The following is a 19,985-nucleotide window of genomic DNA, read 5'->3' as shown; positions in this document are numbered from 1 at the left end:
CGCCGGGCCCTGTCTGTGGCCCTGTATCCTGCAGTGACATCATGGTGAGAGCTGCAGTGACATCGTGGTGGGAGCTGCAGTGACATCATGGTGGGAGCTGCAGTGACATCATGGTGGGAGCTGCAGTGACACCGTGGTGGGAGCTGCAGTGACATCATGGTGGGAGCTGCAGTGACATCATGGTGGGAGCTGCAGTGACATCATGGTGGGAGCTGCAGTGACATCATGGTGGGAGCTGCAGTGACATCATGGTGGGAGCTGCAGTGACATCATGGTGGGAGCTGCAGTGACACCGTGGTGGGAGCTGCAGTGACATCATGGTAGGAGCTGTAGTGACACCGTGGTGGGAGCTGCAGTGACATCATGGTGGGAGCTGCAGTGACACCGTGGTGGGAGCTGCAGTGACATCATGGTGGGAGCTGCAGTGACATCATGGTGGGAGCTGCAGTGACACCGTGGTGGGAGCTGCAGTGACATCATGGTGGGAGCTGCAGTGACATCATGGTGGGAGCTGCAGTGACATCATGGTGGGAGCTGCAGTGACATCATGGTGGGAGCTGCAGTGACATCATGGTGGGAGCTGCAGTGACATCATGGTGGGAGCTGCAGTGACATCATGGTGGGAGCTGCAGTGACATCATGGTGGGAGCTGCAGTGACATCATGGTGGGAGCATACTGAGGGCAGTTCATGGTACTGATGTAATCGTCCATTGGTTAGAGTATACTGTCATGGTATAACCACAGACCGGTGTTTCTATCAGGGTTATATGGCTAGGTTATACTCGCATATCAGACCCTATTTGGGTTGGGGGTGTGAGTATACTGTCATACAACACTGACCCAAGACAAATGACGTTGAGTATATTCCCGGAGTATATTCCTCGGTGTATTCTTCATGGTAGACTTATATAACCAGAGTCTACTGTAGGACGCTGGATGCCTTACGACTGTCATTTGAATTACATTAACCATCACCAGAGTCTACGTTTTTCCCTTCCACTAAATATCTGTCTCTTTGTTTTCCTCCTCAGACACGTGTCTCGTAGTCTCTCGCCAAAGCCATCGGGCCCTTCCACACCCCGTCAAGACAGACCACGCCCCGTCAAGCCCGTCCACGCCCCTCTTCATGACAGACCACGTCCCGTCAAACCTAGCCTCACCCGTCAAGCCTGTAGACCACCTGTCAGGCGTATCATCCCTCCGTCTAGCCTCGACACAACACCCAGTCAAGCCTAGCTAAGGTCCGTCAAGCCTAGCCACGTCCCGTCAAGCCTAGCCACGTCCCGTCAAGCCTAGCCACGCCCAGTCAAGCCAAGCCACCACACCCAGTCAAACCTAGCCACTTCCCGTCAAGCCAAGCCACACCCAGTCAAGCCTAGCCACGGTCCAATAAGCCAAGCCACGCCCAGTCAAGCCTAGCCACTCCCAGTCAAGTCTAGCCACGCCCCGTCAAGCCTTACCACGCCCTGTCAAAGCTAACCACGCCTCATCCTGGTGGTGAACCTAAGCTTGACCAGACCTTGACGTAGCCTGAACCTGCAACCTGGCCCCTTGGTTGGGGGGTAGTACACTTCACAGCGGGTCATGGTCCATCTCTCAGTGATCGTGGTCCATCGTCCGTGGCGGCGGTCCATCCTCGCTGAGATCGGCCCATCGTCCGTAGCAGCGGTCCATCCTTGGTAAGCCCAGTCCTTCGTCCGTGGCAGCGGTCCATCCTTGGTAAGCCCAGTCCTTCGTCCGTGGCAGCGGTCCATCCTCGCTGAGATCGGCCCCCTCGTCCTTGGCAGCGGTCCGTCCGTCGGGTTAGTTGGACCATGCCGGCGCTGGTGTTGGGTCCCTCTCTATCAGCGGCGTCGCCACGAGACCCCATGACGAGCCTAGCCGGACGCCGACCGTCGTGCCGGGCGACTGACCCCGAATCAAGAAGGCTAAGGCCGTCGTGTCTTACCCCCTCGCGCAACACTTGGCTGGCCCGCTGGGACTTACTGAGGTTACGAGAGGCGATCTAGGGAGACGCCCTTCGGTTGTTGTAACACCCCCGTCTCTCCGTGACCTTCAACTCGTCGTCCCGCAAGCGCCTCCTGCTTGTTCCAGCGGCTTGTGTCAGAACGCCGCCCTACCGAACACCCCCCTCTCATCTCCCGTCCGTCCTTCCTCCACCCTTCTTCGGAAAACTCTGCCGTGTGGAGGCGTGGCCGGCGTCCCCTGTAGGCCTTATCATCGCCACAACTGACTGACTAACCCTTCTACCTCCAGCCGGAGCGGCCATGATAAGAGATAACCTGGGTGTCCATGTGTCGAGGTCTGAGGCGTGTTATCAGTGCCATGCCGATTGCCGTGGTGGACGAGAGAGGATACACGGTGGTCGAGTGCTAGTGTGGCTCTGGCCTCCACAGGAGTGAGGAGTGCCTGGTTTCCTGTGGCCAGCCAGCGCTCCGCCTAGCCTCCTCGTCCACGGTTTCTGGGACTTGCCAAAAGGGAACCGTGAGCGTGAAGTGAACGCAGCAAGATTGACATGCGTTGTGGTCAGTGTTGTTAGTGTCATGATGTAGTGAGGAGGACTCTTGTGTGAGTATGGGCCTCCCAGTAAACCTATTGGAAAGGTCGACTGTGCGTGTTGAACACGGTGGCGCATAGAGTGCCCCCCAAGCAGTGCATCTGATGGTGATGATGTATGTGGAAAAAGTTCGTTTAGTGATGGAAGTGTGTAAAGGGTTCCATTTGTGATGACTTTTCGTGAGGCAAAGACAGTAGCCTCAGGCTGAGGTAACACAGTAGCTCCCCAACCTCACCCTAAGTGTCATCAACCCCTACTCATATCTCCACACACACTCACACTCACACACTCACACACACACACACACACACTCACACACCATCCTCAGTACCTCGCCACCATCTTCTACATATCTCCACCTTTTCTGGAGACCTGTGACAACAGCGATGGCGGAGATGTGTGTCGAAACTAGCCTGGAGAACACGGAGGTGCGGTCTCCTCAATCGCCCACCTTCTCCTCATTCCGGGACCAAGGCAACACTCCCAAACTCAAGTCCTTCATCATTTCAAGGGTGAACATGGAGGAGACCCCGAGGTCCACGGTCATCTGCAAGCCCATGCCGCCTCTAATGCCGATGGATCATGGCAATAAGGGAGACCCTGAGGACTGCCCCTCACCGCTAGCCAGACTACACCCAAAGAAGCGGCCGAGGCAGGAGACGGGCTGTGAGCTTGACCACCAGAGCTTCCTCAAGCTGAGGGACTTCCCGGACCTCCCGCCAGTCTCTCCTGTGTTATCGGGGAAGTTCGAGGGCCTGGATGACTTCCAGAGCAAGACGCGTCCTACGGCCTCCCGCCCCGAGAAGGACTCCCACCTGCAGATTAGTGATCCGCTCTATCCTTACCGCCTGTCACCCACTTTGATCCTGAGAAGTACCCCTAGTGACTTGACCGCCAGTTCCCCCAGTAGCTTTAGTGTCGACTCGCCACAGACGTTGTCAGCATTTAGCAGAATGCCTCATTCCTTTGTGTCTCTCGAAGATGAACCTTTGGTTGGGAGCATGACCTTCTCCGGCAGGAAACGGAGCCGATCTCCTGACGGTGACACGTCGCTGTGCGAGAGTAGCGAAACCCTCCGGACGCCGGCCAAACGCTGCCGCGACGGCGCTGCCCTGGATCTGTCGTGGTCAGCCCAGATGATTCCCGTGTCGGACTCTAGGACTCCGTCGTATCTCGAGGCGCGCGGTCACCCGAGATCGCCCTTATCGTACGGGCAGAGTCAGGGACTCCTCAGTGTTGCGAGCCCGTCTCAGGGGGACGCGTATGACCTGTACCAACTTCAGGGTCTGCTCCAGACGACATTGACCCACGGTGGACTGTTACCCTCAGCCGGTCAGACTCGAAGTGTGGCGGCCCCTGGATACTTGCCCGGCCATATGGGAAGTGCAACGTATCCCTCTGGCCATCAGGGGAGCGTCATCCAACCCACACCTCAACACGCTGGTGGTGTGACCCACCACCCTGGTCAACACTCCCTGGGTGTAACCCATCATTCTGGCCAGTCTCGGGGTGTGACCCAGCTTCCCGGCCAATCCCGGGGTGTGACCCATCATCCCGGCCAATCGCGGGGTGTGGCCCATCATCCCGGCCAATCGCGGGGTGTGGCCCATCATCCCGGCCAATCTCGGGCTGTGGTGACCCATCATCCCGGCCAATCCCGGGGTGTGGCCCATCATCCCGGCCAATCCCGGGGTGTGGCCCATCATCCCGGCCAATCCCGGGGTATGACCCAGCTTCCCGGCCAGTCCCGGGGTGTGACTCGTGGACAGGCTCGGGGTGTGGCCCATACACCTAGTGACGGTCGAGGTGTGGCTCGTGTGCTTGGCCACACCCCCGACCAGTCTCGGGATCTCACCTACCTAGGGCAAACCATGGTTGGTGAGAGAGAGTCCGCGAAGCCGACCGAGATGGGTTCGCAACCCCTGCTGAACCATCTCTTAAAAGAAAGCTCTCAGACGCGACCAGTCTGTCGGGTCGGATCGTACCACGTGGACTACGACCGTCTCGTGGAGGGGGGACGTTATGCGGGATGCGCCCTGACGTCGACGGTCAACTCCCGTCTGAAGCCGTTGCTCGGCAGCCCGCTGGCAGGAGGGTCGTGCGAGGCCGGCAACAAGGGTCACCCCTTCCAACTGCGCACCCTCCTCCGGCCACAGAACACCACCTCGCCGCCTCTCCTAACATTAGGTGAGTCCATCGCATGTCACAACTCACGTCTCTTGCTCTCTTGATTCTCGTCTTCTATTGTCAGCTGTGAAACATTCCGTCGCAGTAGAAGCAGTCGCCAGGCGTAGACGTATCCTTTGCAGGAAGCGTCTTCAAGTTCCCTGCCGTCATGTGGACATTGTCGGAAAAGTTATGGGTGTAGTACAATGCTATGCCTCGAAACGTTTTCTTTCTTTACCCTTTACGACGAATGCGGGAAGAGTCCTTTTTAACCCCCTTGAGAGAGCGAGAGGTATGGCATGACTTCACGATTTCGCGTGACCTTTGACATGATCTCCCCACCCCTCCTTGAAGGGGTTTGTCTCAAACGTCACGCCGTTAATGGGACCCAAGTCAAACAGGGTCGCAGTAGGAGTCGTACCCAAAGCTCGTACCGTTGCGACATCTTAAAGGGAGGTGTTTATGATGATCGCCATCAACAGTGGTCGTCGTACGCTTGAGAGAAAGGGCGGGAATCTTCAAATGTATCGTAGATCTTTTTCTTTTTCTTTTTTTTTCCGCTTCACATATTGATTTGATCCTTTTGGTCGTGCGAGACAAGTTGGACGTAGAGTTACATAGTAGCCCTTCCAAATTGCGTGGGTTCAAAGCTTGACAACGAATAGTCCAGTTGACTCCCAAGCGATGGAATGTTCCAACGATTGTTGGAAAATACGTGTTTTCCGGCCGGATACAGAAAATTAGATATATATATGTATATACTGTGTATCTCCGTTTTCATTTTCATGTCCCGTGGTTGGTGTGGCAGAAAACGACGCTCCTGATACAGATTGTCATTACGGTCATGCTACGAGCGGTAAAAACAAAATGAAAATTACAATTTTTTTTTTTAATCGGTGGAATTATTAGTAATACAATTTACAAGTTCAAAAAACATACATTTAAGGTGTATTGTTGGAGCCTTGGCCTTAATTAATGCGGCTGAGGAAATGTCGAACACCTCTCTGTACTCGGAAAGAAATGTATATATTATTTTGATCAGACCTAACGTTCACATAGGCTAGCCTAGCCTGCAGGCAAATGATTATGTATGGCTGATATTGCACTGGAATTTATTTAAGATAGGGAGTGACTGTGTTGTTGAGATTATTCGTTGTATGTATGGTTCATGGTGAAGTGCCTTAGGATTGGCGGAATGCATGCATGGTGCCATTGTACAAAGGCAAAGGGGATAAAGGTGAGTGAGTGCTCAAATTACAGAGGTATAAGTTTGTTGAGTACGCCTGGGAAATGATATGGGAGGGTATTGATTGACAGGGTGAAGGCATATACAGAGCATCAGCTTTGGGAAGAGCAGTGTGGTTTTAGAAGTGGTAGAGGATGTGTGGATTAGGTGTTTGGTTTGAAGAATGTATGTGAGAAAAACTTAGAAAAACAGATGACTTTGTATGTAGCATTTATGGCTCTGGAGAAGGCATATGATAGAGTTGATAGAGATGCTCTGTGGAAGGCATTAAGGATATATGGTGTGGGAGGCAAGTTGATAGAAGCAGTGAAAAGTTCTTATCGAGGATGTAAGGCATGTGTACGTGTAGGAAGAGAGGAAAGTGATTGATTCCCAGTGAAAGTTGGTTTGCAGCAGGGGTGCGTGATGTCTCCATGGTTGTATGATTTGTTTATGGATGGGGTTGTTAGGGAGGTGAATGTAGGAGTTTTGGAGAGAGGGGCAAGTATGCAGTCTGTTATGGATGAGAGGGCTTGGGAAGTGAGTCAGTTGTTGTTTGCTGATGAATCGGCGCTGGTGGCTGATTCGGGTGAGAAACTACAGAAGCTGTTGACTGAGTTTTGTAAAGTGTGTGAAAGAAGAAAGCCGAGAGTGAATGTGAATAAGAGCAAGGTTATTAGGTACAGTAGGGTTGAGGGACAAGTCATTTGGGAGGTAAGTTTGAATGGAGAAAAACTGGAGGCAGTGAAGTGTTGTAGATATCTGGGAGTGGATTTAGCAGCGGATGGAATCATGGAAGCGGAAGTGAATCATAGGGTGGGGGAAGGGGCGAAGGTTCTGGGAGCGTTGAAGAATGTGTGGAAGGCGAGAACGTTATCTCGGAGAGCAAAAATGGGTATGTTAGAAGTGGTTCCAACAATGTTATATGGTTGCGAGGTATGGGCTATAGATAGGGTTGTGCGGAAGAGAGTGTATGTGTTGGAAATGAGATGTTTAAGGACAATATGTGGCGTGAGGTGGTTTGATCGAGTAGGTAAAGAAAGGGTGAGAGAGATGTTTGGTAATAAAAAGTGTGGTTGAGAGAGCAGAAGAGGGTGTATTGAAATGGTTTGGTCACATGGAGAGAATGAGTGAGGAAAAATTGACAAATAGGACAAATGTGTCAAAGGTAGAGGGAACGAGGAGAAGTGGGAGACCAAATTGGAGGGAGAAAGATGGCGTGAAAAAGATTTTGAGCGATCGGGGCCTGAACCTACAGGAGGGTGAAAGGCGTGCAAGGAATAGAGTGAATTGGAACGATGTGGTATACCGGGGTCGACTTGCTGTCAATGGATTGAACCAGGGCATTTGAAGCGTCTGGGTAAACCATGAAAAGTTTTGTAGGGCCTAGATGTGGAAAGGGAGCTGTAGTTTCGGTGCAATACACATGCGATGGGAGGGGAGTGCCATTTCATGTGTGGCTGGGTGGCGACTGGAATGGACGAAGGTAGCAAGTATGAATATGTACATGTTTTTATATGTATATGTCTGTGTATGTATATGTATGTATATGTTGAAATATATAGGTATGTTTATGTGCGTGTGTGAGCGTTTATGTATATACATGTGTATGTGGGTGGGTTGGGCCATTCTTTCGTCTGTTTTCTTGCGCTACCTCGGTAACGCGGGAGACAGAGACAAAGTGAAAGGCATGCAAGGAATAGAGTGAATTGGAACGATGTGGTATACCGGGGTCGACGTGCTGTTAGTGGATTGAACCAGGGCATGTGGAGTGTCTGGGGTAAACCATGGAAAGTTCTGTGGAGCCTGGATGTGGAAAGGAAGCTGTGGTTTCGGTGCATTACACATGACAGCTAGAGACTGAGTGTGAACGAATGTGGCCTTTGTTGTCTTTTCTTAGTGCTACCTCGCACACATGCTGGGGGAGGGGGCTGTTATTTCATGTGTGGCGGGGTGGCGACGGAATTAATAAGGGTAGACTATGAATTATGTACGTGTGTATATATGTATGTGTCTGTGTGTGTATATGTATGTATACGCTGAGATGTATAGGTATGTATATGAGCGTGTGTGGACGTGTATGTATATACATGTGTATGTGGGTGGGTTGGGCCATTCTTTCGTGTGTTTCCTTGCGCTGCCTCGCTAACGCGGGAGACAGCAACAAAGTAAAATAGATAAAATAAATGAATATATATATATATATATATATATATATATATATATATATATATATATATATATATATATATATATATATATATGGGTGTTCTTATGGGTTGGAATTATATGAATCATGAAACAGAGCGGGAGGCAAGGCATAGCAATACTCTTTAAGTGTAGGATTGTGGTAGGAGTGGTGGGGGGGTCAGGTGCATTTGGGTGAGGTGTATGAGACAGGCTTGGCAGGGGCCCGGCGGTGCATGAGGTGAAGCAGGTGCACATGGCGGAAGCGCGTGGCTCGCGGGTTTGTATGGAGCGCCTGCAGGAGGTACGTGTGGATGGCGCGTGCCGCCGCTGCTCCTTTGGGGGTGTGAGTGGCGGCTGCCGGTTTGTGCTTCGGGGTTGCAGCAGTCGGCAAGTTGGTCACGTTGTTGTTGCAGTCCCTGCTTCTCGTAACTGGTGGAGGGGATGTGCCACCACGCAAGTCCTCCTGAACGAAGACTTTGAAGTCAGGAGCCTCGAAAAGAAGTAGAATGCTTTATTGAAGCTTTCCTCATGCTAGCTAGACTACCTCCAGAGGACAGCTACTAAGGCTGGAGAACAAGGCGGGAAGAATGATGGAGAGGTGGAAGAGAGAGTGGCGAGGAGAGAGCGTCTCCACATACAGCAAGAAATTCATCGCATTTTCCGACGCGAGAGAAACTCGTTTATGAGATTCATACTAACAAAAAAATGTTTAGTTATTGCCACATAGTCGGGAGAGAAAACTGGTGTGGCCGTTTGATATAAACCAAGCGGTTAGGGTGGCGGCAAGGAATGTGTCGGGTGTGCAGTATTCCATGTGGCAGATGTGAACGCTCTTATCATTGGTAAGCCGCTCGAAGGTTTCGCAGAGAGAACAGTGCAACATCACGTCCTATTAAGGTTGAGACACAGAAGGCTAAGAATCAGCGCGGGAGTTCGCAAGTTATGGAGGGACTCTCTGTTGCCGTGGCCACGCCCTTGAGGGAGGGAGGGAGCTGCTAATAGGAACGGGCGTCAGAGATGTAGATGTATACAGACAGAATATTGCTAATAAGGACGAAGCAAGAATATGACGCGAAGGGGTTAATAATCAGGTTAGGAAAGCTCTAGAAGCTGCGCGCTTTAGCATGGAAGTGTCCAGCATCATAAAAGCTGGTTTTATCCAGTGGTCAGGGTTAGCGGTCAAGATCGCAGCGAATGAGTGGACAGAATTGCCAGAACCCACCTAGCTGGGGCGAGCGACTTCGGGGTAGGATGACGTCGAGGCGTACGGCAAATTGACCGACGCTTCCTTGTCTCCTGAGTCTCCTCCTTGTCATGCCCCCCTTCGCGCGGAAAACCTTTGCCAAGTCGAAACGTCCGACTAAATCTCGTCTCTTAACCCGTTTGTGTCCATTCCTACTTTATTTTCATCTCATTTGTCACCGCTGGTAGGCTCCGGATATCAAGGCAGGATCTTGGGAGGTATTGGACGAGGGAAATGACACAGCAAGACCAGGTTATCTGTGCCTTATGCGTCCAAGGAAGATGGGGGAGGAGGGGGGAAAACACCTTGATAGTTATTTTTGGACCAGACTCCGGCGTGACAGAGGCTAGGCTTCAACTCACTTGATGCTCTGTCTTGGAACCGTCCTTCGGAGGAACTTGTTGTACTCATGGAGTTTTTGAGGAGCAGAATGGAGAAGAATCGTCTCTCCTTTCTTCATCCCAAGCATGGCCCCTGGCACAGGGTTTTGTGTCCAGTGTCGTATGTGTACACACGAAAGCCAACCAGAGAAGGTTCGACCCCATTAGAGGACTGGCGGTGATAGGACTGGGTGGCCGGCAGGGGTTGGAGGCTAAGGAGAAAAGGGGGTGTTGTAGGAATGACTGTGGTGCTGCCAGTAGCAGGGGTTGCGAAGTCGTTGTTGTGAGGGATGGCTGTGATAGGGCTTGGATGTGGAGGGATGGCTGTGGTAGGACTGGGGTTCAGGAGGGTTTGCTGTGGTAGGACTGGGATTCAGGAGGGTTTGCTGTGGTAGGACTGGGGGTCAGGAGGGTTTGCTGTGGTAGGACTGGGGGTCAGGAGGGTTTGCTGTGGTAGGGCTGTGGGCAGGAGGGTTTGCTGTGGTAGGACTGGGGTTCTGGAGGGATGGCTGTGGTAGGACGGGTCAGGTCAGGAGAGTGTGCTGTGGTAGGGCTGGGGACAGTAGGGATAGCTGTGGTAGGACTATCGTCTGAGGGGATGGCTGTGGTAGAGCTGGGTATCTGTGAGGTTCATGGGAGCCTTGCAGATATTGAATATTATCCTGCAACAGACTGTATTGCAGGTGTGACCCGGATTGCACCATCATAATGAAAGCATTTAAAGTATTATCCATATTTTTATAAGATGACGTAAGAGGAGAATGAGGAAAAATGGACGCGATGATGATCCAGTCTGTGTGAGCCGCCAGACATACATAGTCAGCCGAAGTTGGTTCGTCCACTCCAAAAATACTGATATTTTCTTCCTGTTGAATGTATTGTTTAATTTGCACATCCACAGGGCACCGTAGAAGCCACCAGTATCTGTTAATCATCTGCTAAACACCTTCGTTTTTGAGCGGGCTTGTTGATAACACAAATGCTAAGGTTATCTTAATGTGTCGTGTAGGCGCGCGCGGGGGAACCCATACTGTGGCGCGCGGACTGTGTGCCCGCCGCCCAGGGTCGTTAAGGCCCGCCAACTTAAAGTTATAAAACCACCAGATTAGAGGAGACACGAACATCCTCTTGAGATTGTTCGAGATAATTTGTAATACCACGTTCGCTATCGTTGTGTGTGACCCTTGAACACCAGCGGCTACTGAAGAAGAGTTGTTGGGGGAGGGAGGGGGGAGGTGCACCTTGTGTCGTACGTCTGGCGCGGGCGAACGGTTGGGTAACGCGACGCTGCCGCGTTGCTGGAGGGCAACTCTCGTACACGAAGCAGGAAAATGAGGGAGAGAATGAACACAAAAACGAGGAAATTGGACGAGTTAATTCATTAAAATGCACCGTATACCAACATTTTTGTAATTGTGTCAGTAGAAAACCATTCTGCAGCCTTGCTATGTGGTAGCCTTTCGCTTGTGCGTCATAAACCTCTTCTTAGTTGCCAGTTCTTTATGGGAAAATAATTGGTAGGGGGGGGTGTGAAGGTGTCCGAAGAAAAAAAAAAAATAATTGTGGGGGAGGTTGGGGGGTTGGTTGGTGCGAAGGCTCTTGTCTTATAAATGATGGCTTGATTTCTCAGTATCACTGTTAGCCATTGCCAATTTCGCGGGCGAAAATGGGCATTGTTGTTATAACACAGTGTCTCATCCGTATTCGTTCATATGTGATTTACTTCTTGGTCCACATTTGACCTATGGCATTCGTTCGTCTCCCGCGTTCGACTGAAGCCCTAAGGAAGGTGGTGGTAATGGCGTATTTATGATTCTGAAGGTCGCCACAGAGGGCTGGCTGAACCAGCTCGGTCGGGGTTTTGCCGGGGGTTTAGCCGCGCCTGGTCTCGGGGTAAAACTAGTTTGATCTTGTTAGGGGGAGAGGCAGAGGCCCTCTTTGGTGGCGGTTATCCACACTTGGGCCAAGAAGGCTATGGTGGTTCTGTCTGGTTCTGTCGCGAGGCTGGTGTGAGGCGAATGTACGGCGCCTTCAAAAATGCCTTTTATTTCCCCCCAGGATTTTGATATAGAATTATCTTGTATGGTATTTGATCAGTATTTTGAACGTCTGTGTGTAAGGCTTAGGTCGTGGTATTAGTAGACATCATTTGTATACTTAGGCATAAATGCCAGGTTTGCCATATGGAATATGGGTGGATGTGCTGTAAATGAGATGTTTTGAGAACGATACGTGGTGTGAGGTGGTTTGATCGAGTAAGTAATAATAGAGTGAGAGAGATGTGTGGTAATAAAAAGAGTGTGGTTGAGAGAGCAGAGGAGGGTGTTTTGAAATGGTTTGGTCACATGGAGAGAATATTTACCAAATGGCATCCTAGCTTCGTCTGATGTATATCAACTGACTTATGTTTCTCTCTTGTCTCTCCCCTGATGATGTGATTATTACCCGAAAGTGCACTTGGGAACTTATCGTGTTCCATTTTCCCCGTGGACTCATAGGAATATCTTGATCACGCGCAATATTGTGATCATTTCCAATATATATATATATATATATATATATATATATATATATATATATATATATGTATATATATATATATATATATATAATGTGCTAACTGCGTATAGTGAAGGAAAGTGGAACCCGCCACAGGATGTTCTATTAGTTATTATATTTACGATTTTATTTAAAGTTTGCGATTCCTGTGTGTGTGTGTGTGTGTGTGTGTGTGTGTGTGTGTGTGTGTGTGTATGGCATCGGTAGCGACCACAAGATCTGTCGGAGCAACTATATATATATATATATATATATATATATATATATATATATATATATATATATATATATATATATATCGGCGTATGTGTACTTGTTTTGTGTCCTTGTTTTGATAATGCGACGATGTATCCACCACAACAACAACCTTGGTGATGGGAGGGTGGTGGAGCAAATACATACATACGAACAGAGCCAGGAATTATGCCCTTTTACGAACGAGAACGTATTCGTGCGGGCAAGAGTGGAGTCGTGTTCGCTTGAGTTGTGGGACTCGGAGCCTTGGATTCGTGGTGTATTTATAAAGACTAGTTCTAACCACTTCAGACACCTTACAGGAAAAACAGGTCCTGGCAGTCAATCCTTCGCATCCCTCGCTGTAAAAACCATTAACAGTCGTGTTTAGATAAACAGTTTTGTGCGTGTGTGTGTGTGTGTGTGTGTGTGTGTGTGTGTGTCTGAAAACCAGTAGTGAATGTTTTGAAGTCTTGTTTTGGCAGCATGGAAGAACTGATGATTTCTGAGAAGGCAGGAGTTTGAATGCCTCCTCCTCCCCCCCAAAGATTCTCTCTCTCTCTCTCTCTCTCTCTCTCTCTCTCTCTCTCTCTCTCTCTCTCTCTCTCTCTCTCACACACACACACACACACACACACATATATATATATATGTTCGTGTTGAATTTAAGGCTAGGCATTCGCAAGGACTGTTGTCCGTGACCAGAGCCTTAATAGAGGTAAACAAAAACATTAATAACAATTTGATAACATCCGGAATATTTTTTGTTTTTTTTATTGTTCAATACAAAGAGCACGCCACAATTATCTCCCCCCCCCCCCGGGCTGTGACCATCGGTCAGTATCACTTTGAATGCCATGAATGATTGAAATCATAAAAGAACGGATTAGAAATGCGTTAGGGGGAAAAAAATAATAATAAAAAAAGATTCTTTGCTTTGAAAGAAGTGCTTTGGAGGAGGAAGTTGAAGAAAACGGAGAGCACGACGACATTTTTGTGTTCGTTGGGAGGCGATGGGTTTGGAGTCCGACGACTGACGAAGGTTTCAAGTCTCCTCCTCCTCTCTCTCTCTCTCTCTCTCTCTCTCTCTCTCTCTCTCTCTCTCTCTCTCTCTCTCTCTCTCTCTCTCTCTCGCCGCCGCGACACCTGTTGAGAAAGATGAGTTCCTCGATTTCGATTTAGGGGTAGTGAGGCTCCCCCACCCGCTCCCCCTCATCACGCACGCGCCTCGCGAGCTGGTGTAGAGTGAGGAGCTTTTACGAGCGGTGAGCGTGGCCGGGGCCTTCGTCACCTTCTGCAGGTGGAGGAGGGATGAGGTCTCGAACCCTCGCTTATGGGTAGTCTCGGGCCCGTTCCTCAAGCGGTGGCTGAAGGTGAGGGCAAGACCCGTTTCTGAGGAGAGAGAGAGAGAGAGAGAGAGAGAGAGAGAGAGAGAGAGAGAGAGAGAGAGAGAGGCCCAAGGACTGTCCGTACGTGCTTGGTGTAGACACACACACACACACACGCACACACACGCCACACACGCACGCACACACACACACACACACACACACACACACACACACACACACACACACACACACACACACACTGGAACTACAAGACAAGCTTTGACTGGGGGGGTCATACAAGAGTGTCCAATCACATAAGGTACTTGACCATAAGGGTCTCTCGTCCTGTGTGTTCAAGTGTGTCGACGCCCTTGACGGCGTTTGGCCAGGAAGAGCAGGAGAAAGCCAGGGGGAAACTACCCGGGCAACGGCCGTTCCTACCGTGCATCTTCCAATGGAAAAGTCGACATGAATCTCCACGACTTGAAACCCTTTCAGTTACGTGAGTTTGTGTGTACGATGTATCGACCCCACCTCTTCCTCCTCCTTGAGGACGATGTCTCTATAGATTCTATATTATAGAGCCTTTGCGCCTTTGTAACCAGGGTTCAACCACCTCTTCCTTCTTGGGACGTGGTCTCTAGACTCTATATTATAGAGCCTTTGTCTATATTATAGAACCTTTGTAACCAGGGTTCAACCACCTCCTCCTTGGGGACGATGTCTCTATAGACTCTATATTATAGAGCCTTGGTAACCAGGGTTCAACAACGACGACCCTCCTTTACGACCACCTCCAGGGTTTGATCAACTTTACGACGACACTCCTCTTACGACCACCTCCAGGTTTTGATCAACTTTACGACGACCCTCTTACGACCCCTCTAAGGTTTGATCAACTTTACGACGACCCTCTTACGACCCCTCTAAGGTTTGATCAACTTTACGACGACCCTCTTACGACCCCTCTAAGGTTTGATCAACTTTACGACGACCCTCTTACGACCCCTCTAAGGTTTGATCAACTTTACGACGACCCTCTTACGACCCCTCTAAGGTTTGATCAACTTTACGACGACCCTCCTCTTACGATCCCTTTAATGTTTGATGAGAATCTCCAAGGCTCGGGACATGCCTTGCCGTCTTGCTCAGCGATCGCACCACGTTCGGTACTTGAAGAGGGTCGAGCGTTCAAGATGTATAGACTTGGGTGAGTAAGAATGGAGTACCAGGCGACGGGGGGAGACCAAATAGGGCAAGGATGTTTGCCACCAAGTAGTCAGGATGGAGGTCTCTCTCTCTCTCTCTCTCTCTCTCTCTCTCTCTCTCTCTCTCTCTCTCTCTCTCTCTCTCTCTCTCTCTCTCTCTCTCTCTCTCTCTCTCGGGGGTCGCCTCGCTGTGTCCGAAACGCACCGCGGGACAGGAAAGAACGCCTCTCTTCTTGCTAAGGTCAGAGCGAAGCTCGGTACACTTAAAAAGCGCTCGAGGCGTAAAAACCCACCATTACAGGGGGTGAGTCGCTGGGTGATCGATGTCCAATTCTGGTTCAGGAAGGTGTTGGTGTGTTGCACCAGGAAAAGAAGTGTATAAGAACATGTGTCCTTTATTTTATTTATTCATTTATTTATTTATTTAGTGCGGAGGGGGTAAGAGAGAGGAGGGGTTGGATGAAGAAGGGTAGAATATTGCCCGCTTCAAGGACAGGAGTAAGTGAGCGTCGCTGTCGTATTGTCGGGGTTCGAGTCCTCCCTCCCTCCCCCTCCTTGACAGGATACCACAGTGGTTGGGGAAAGGACGTGTCAACACTCGCATCATAAGGACTGAACCCACTCACCACCACAATGCTACCCTCCTTCTCCTCCTCCGCCGCTGCCTGACTCACACGCCACATTTTCATGGGACAGTTTACCCCCACCATCTGTCTCCAATGTTGTTTACCCCATGTACGTCAAATCTTGTTTACCCTATCTGTGTCGAGTATTATTTACCTCATCTCTGCCAAGTCTTGTTTACCCCATCTGTTAAATTTTGTTTACCCCATCTACGTCAAATCTTGTTTACCCCTATCTGTGTCAGGTCTTATTTACCCCATCTCTGCCAAGTCTTGTTTACCCCCTCTGTCAAATTTTGTTTACCCCATCTACGTCAAATCTGTACCTTCACCTCTGCCACTGTCAAGGGTTTATATTTCAGTTGCCCACAACTTGAATTATATTCTAGTATCAGCAACATAAAACTGGTAATTCATTTTTGTGTCTTTACTTGGCATAATAGCCGGCTTGAATTAAATTGACTTTATCGGTTACGAGAGAGAGAGAGAGAGAGAGAGAGAGAGAGAGAGAGAGAGAGAGAGAGAGAGAGAGAGATTCGAACGCGAGTATATTGTTGCCACTCCACCACCTCCCTATCAGTGCCCTGGATTTCGCAACTGATTTCACAAGTTCATCATTGCGAATGAATAGAAACAACCACATTCAGGGAGCGGGAGCGTAGGAGTGGACATTACAACATGTGTCGTAATTCCCGCTAGAGGGTTACAGAAGAAGGGGGGGGGGGAGGGTTGGGGGTTGTTGGAAATGCTTGTGTCATTTTCAAAGTTAATCTCTGACGTCACGAACGCGGCTCGGCGGCCGCTGGAGGGGTTAGGGTAGTGTGGGGTTGGGGTGGTGTGGTGATCATACGTCATGAGAGAGAGAGAGGGGGTTGGAGGGGTTTAGGGGGGGTTGCCAGAGGCGGCCAGACTGGCCGTTGATGAACACACTTCATATAAATCAAGCCGAAGGTTTTGTGGGGGGTTTTTTCCTTCACGTTTGTGTCCCATGGTCGTGGTCGAGGGGGCAAGTAAGCGAGCGGGTAGAGAGACTCTCTGGCCCTGGTGGAAGCGCTGATGGAAGTCGCATTTAAGGAAAGATATCAACCGGAAACGCTTTGTTTACTGACTAGGAAATAATTCGTTTTCATTTCTTTTTTCTCTGTCTTCTGAAGATCTTCATTCCTTGTTGTCTCTGTGTCTTCTGAAGATCTTCATTCCTTGTTGTCTCTGTGTCTTCTGAAGATCTTCATTCCTTGTTGTCTCTGTGTCTTCTGAAGATCTTCATTCCTTGTTGTCTCTGTGTCTTCTGAAGATCTTCATTCCTTGTTGTCTCTGTGTCCTCTGAAGATCTTCATTCCTTGTTGTCTCTGTGTCTTCTGAAGATCTTCATTCCTTGTTGTCACTAGTTAAAATTCGGGGAAAATATTCCGCTCATGAAATATAAAGAAAAAGGGAAAATAGAGATGGGCTTCGAACGTCTGTAAGTTGGATTGGATGGGAAGGAGCATTTGAAAGCCAGTGAAGAACAGAGAGATATATACGCCCTCGCCAGAACACAGAAAAGATTTTGAAACTCTACCGTTATAAGTAGATATAGAAACTCTACCGTTATAAGTAGATATAGAAACTGTACCGTTATAAGTAGATATAGAAACTCTACCGTTATAAGTAGATATAGAAACTCTACCGTTATAAGTAGATATAGAAACTCTACCGTTATAAGTAGATATAGAAACTGTACCGTTATAAGTAGATATAGAAACTCTACCGTTATAAGTAGATATAGAAACTCTACCGTTATAAGTAGATATAGAAACTCTATCGTTACATGTTGCGTACCAGAAGCATGTACGGTTATGTAAATGACGTGAACGAGCCATTTGAACGTTTAAAAAAAGAATGATTTGTATTCCAAGATAAACGCTGATGCTCTACTGGTTGCTGGTGGGGAATGGCGTCCATTTTCCCGAACGTTCTTCTCCCCCTTGACCGGGTCGTGGGGAGATGAGTTGTGGGAGTTAAGGAATGAGAAAGAGAAGGGCTAATAGGAAGCATTGGGTCGGAAAGTAGTCTCGCTTGGGAGAAAGTTGTTCCCGGGGAGTTATGATGACTGGGGAGACGTCTCAGCCACGTGGGGAGGTAGTGACTGGGGAGATAGTGAACTGGGAGACTGTCAGTTGAAGTAATGACTGGGGAGACTGCCACTCGGGGATGGAATGCCCGGGGGAGACAGCCACTTGGGGAGATAATGACTGGGGAGACAACTAATTGGAGATAGAATAACTGGAGAGACAGCCACTTGGGAGGTAATGACTGGGGAGACAGACACTTGGACAGTTAATGACTGGGGAGACTAGGTAGATAGCCACTGGAAGGTGATGACTGGGGAGACAGCTTCTTGAGGAGGTACTGACTGGGGAGACAGCTACTTGAGGAGGTACTGACTGGGGAGACAGCTACTTGAGGAGGTACTGACTGGGGAGACAGCCACTTGAGGAGGTACTGACTGGGGAGACAGCCACTTGAGGAGGTACTGACTGGGGAGACAGCCACTTGAGGAGGTACTGACTGGGGAGACAGCCACTTGAGGAGGCACTGACTGGGGAGACAGCTACTTGAGGAGGTACTGACTGGGGAGACAGCCACTTGAGGAGGTACTGACTGGGGAGACAGCTACTTGAGGAGGCACTGACTGGGGAGACAGCCACTTGAGGAGGCACTGACTGGGGAGACAGCTACTTGAGGAGGTAGTGACTGGGGAGACAGCCACTTGAGGAGGTAGTGACTGGGGAGACAGCCACTTGAGGAGGTACTGACTGGGGAGACAGCCACTTGAGGAGGCACTGACTGGGGAGACAGCTACTTGAGGAGGTACTGACTGGGGAGACAGCTACTTGAGGAGGCACTGACTGGGGAGACAGCTACTTGAGGAGGTACTGACTGGGGAGACAGCTACTTGAGGAGGCACTGACTGGGGAGACAGCTACTTGAGGAGGCACTGACTGGGGAGACAGCCACTTGAGGAAGTACTGACTGGAGAGACAACCACTTGAGGAAGTGATGACTGGGGAGAGAACATTGGGAGAAGGCCTGAGCAGAGAACCTGGCTGGCGGAGGTAACCGCGAGGGAGGGTGAAAGTGGCACGGGGAGGAGGGAGGTAATGTCTGGGGAGAAGGGGAGCGGTTGTTATGCGGTGGGGAGATGAGTTTATCAGAGCGGTGCGACAAGAGCGGATGACACCTGGGAGGGTACCTTGATGACGTTGTGGCTGTGATACGCCAGCGTATGTGGACGACGCTCCTCCAGCCGCTTGGTTACATACGCCAGCGTATGTGGACGACGCTCCTCCAGCCGCTTGGTTACATACGCCAGCGTATGTGGACGACGCTCCCTCCAGCCGCTTGGGTACATACGCCAGTGCAGCTGGATGACGCTCTTGCCGCCGCCTGGATACATACGCCAGTGCAGCTGGACGATGCTCCAGCCGCCTGGATACATACGCCAGTGCAGCTGGATGATGGTAATATCGATTCACCTGGTGCTCCTGGAGCGCTTAGGTTCGAATCCTGGTTGCGGCAGTGGGTCCACAGTCCAGCCCAGCTGTTCGTCCCCCTCTTAAGATGGTAATCAAGAGAGTATTATTACCCGTCGTGAGATTTTACCTGAATCCAGTCAGCACGATGACTTGAACCCTTCAGTACGACTCGACGTACCCGCTGGGGTTCTTGAGGACGACTTGACCTACTCGTTGGGGTTCTTGAGGACGACTTGACCTACTCGTTGGGGTTCTTGAGGACGACTTGACGTCCTCAAGGGGTTATGCCTTCGTGGCCCAACGGGTCAAGTCGCCGTTTCTCTAGGGGTCAACCCGGCATGGGTCAGCCAGGAGGTTGCTGTGAAATGTGTCTCTTTGTATGATATTCTCTGTTATCTCCTCCTAAGGACAAGTCGCGGCGTCGTCTGTATAATAAGAGAATATATATATATATATATATATATATATATATATATATATATATATATATATATATATATATATATATATTCCTATGAGTCCACGGGGAAAATGAAACACGATAAGTTCCCAAGTGCACTTTCGTGTCTCCCCTGATGATGTGATTGTTACACGAAAGTGCACTTGGGAACTTATCGTGTTTCATTTTCCCCGTGGACTCATAGGAATATATATATATATATGTATATATATATATATATATATATATATATATATATATATATATATATATATATATATATACTGAAAAAGTTGTTTACCGGGTTGCAT

The 19,985-nt window shown here is 49.6% G+C and overlaps 1 protein-coding gene across 1 annotated transcript in view; it reads left to right on the top strand.

Moving 5' to 3' along the window:
• Positions 1-1,174: 1,174 nt before the first annotated feature.
• The window catches only part of LOC139746224 (uncharacterized), a 107,656-nt gene continuing 88,845 nt past the window's right edge, over positions 1,175-19,985 (top strand). Inside the window, exon 1 of the mRNA XM_071657196.1 lies at positions 1,175-4,745. Within this exon, the coding sequence (XP_071513297.1) occupies positions 2,945-4,745 (1,801 nt within the window). The 5' untranslated portion in view covers positions 1,175-2,944. The remainder of the gene's footprint in view (positions 4,746-19,985) is intronic.

The sequence above is a fragment of the Panulirus ornatus genome, chromosome 64 (genome assembly GCF_036320965.1).
Source record: "Panulirus ornatus isolate Po-2019 chromosome 64, ASM3632096v1, whole genome shotgun sequence".
Classification (NCBI taxonomy): Eukaryota; Metazoa; Arthropoda; class Malacostraca; order Decapoda; family Palinuridae; genus Panulirus; species Panulirus ornatus.
Note: the sequence above shows the minus strand (reverse complement) of the source record. Positions and strands in the feature narration are given on the sequence as shown.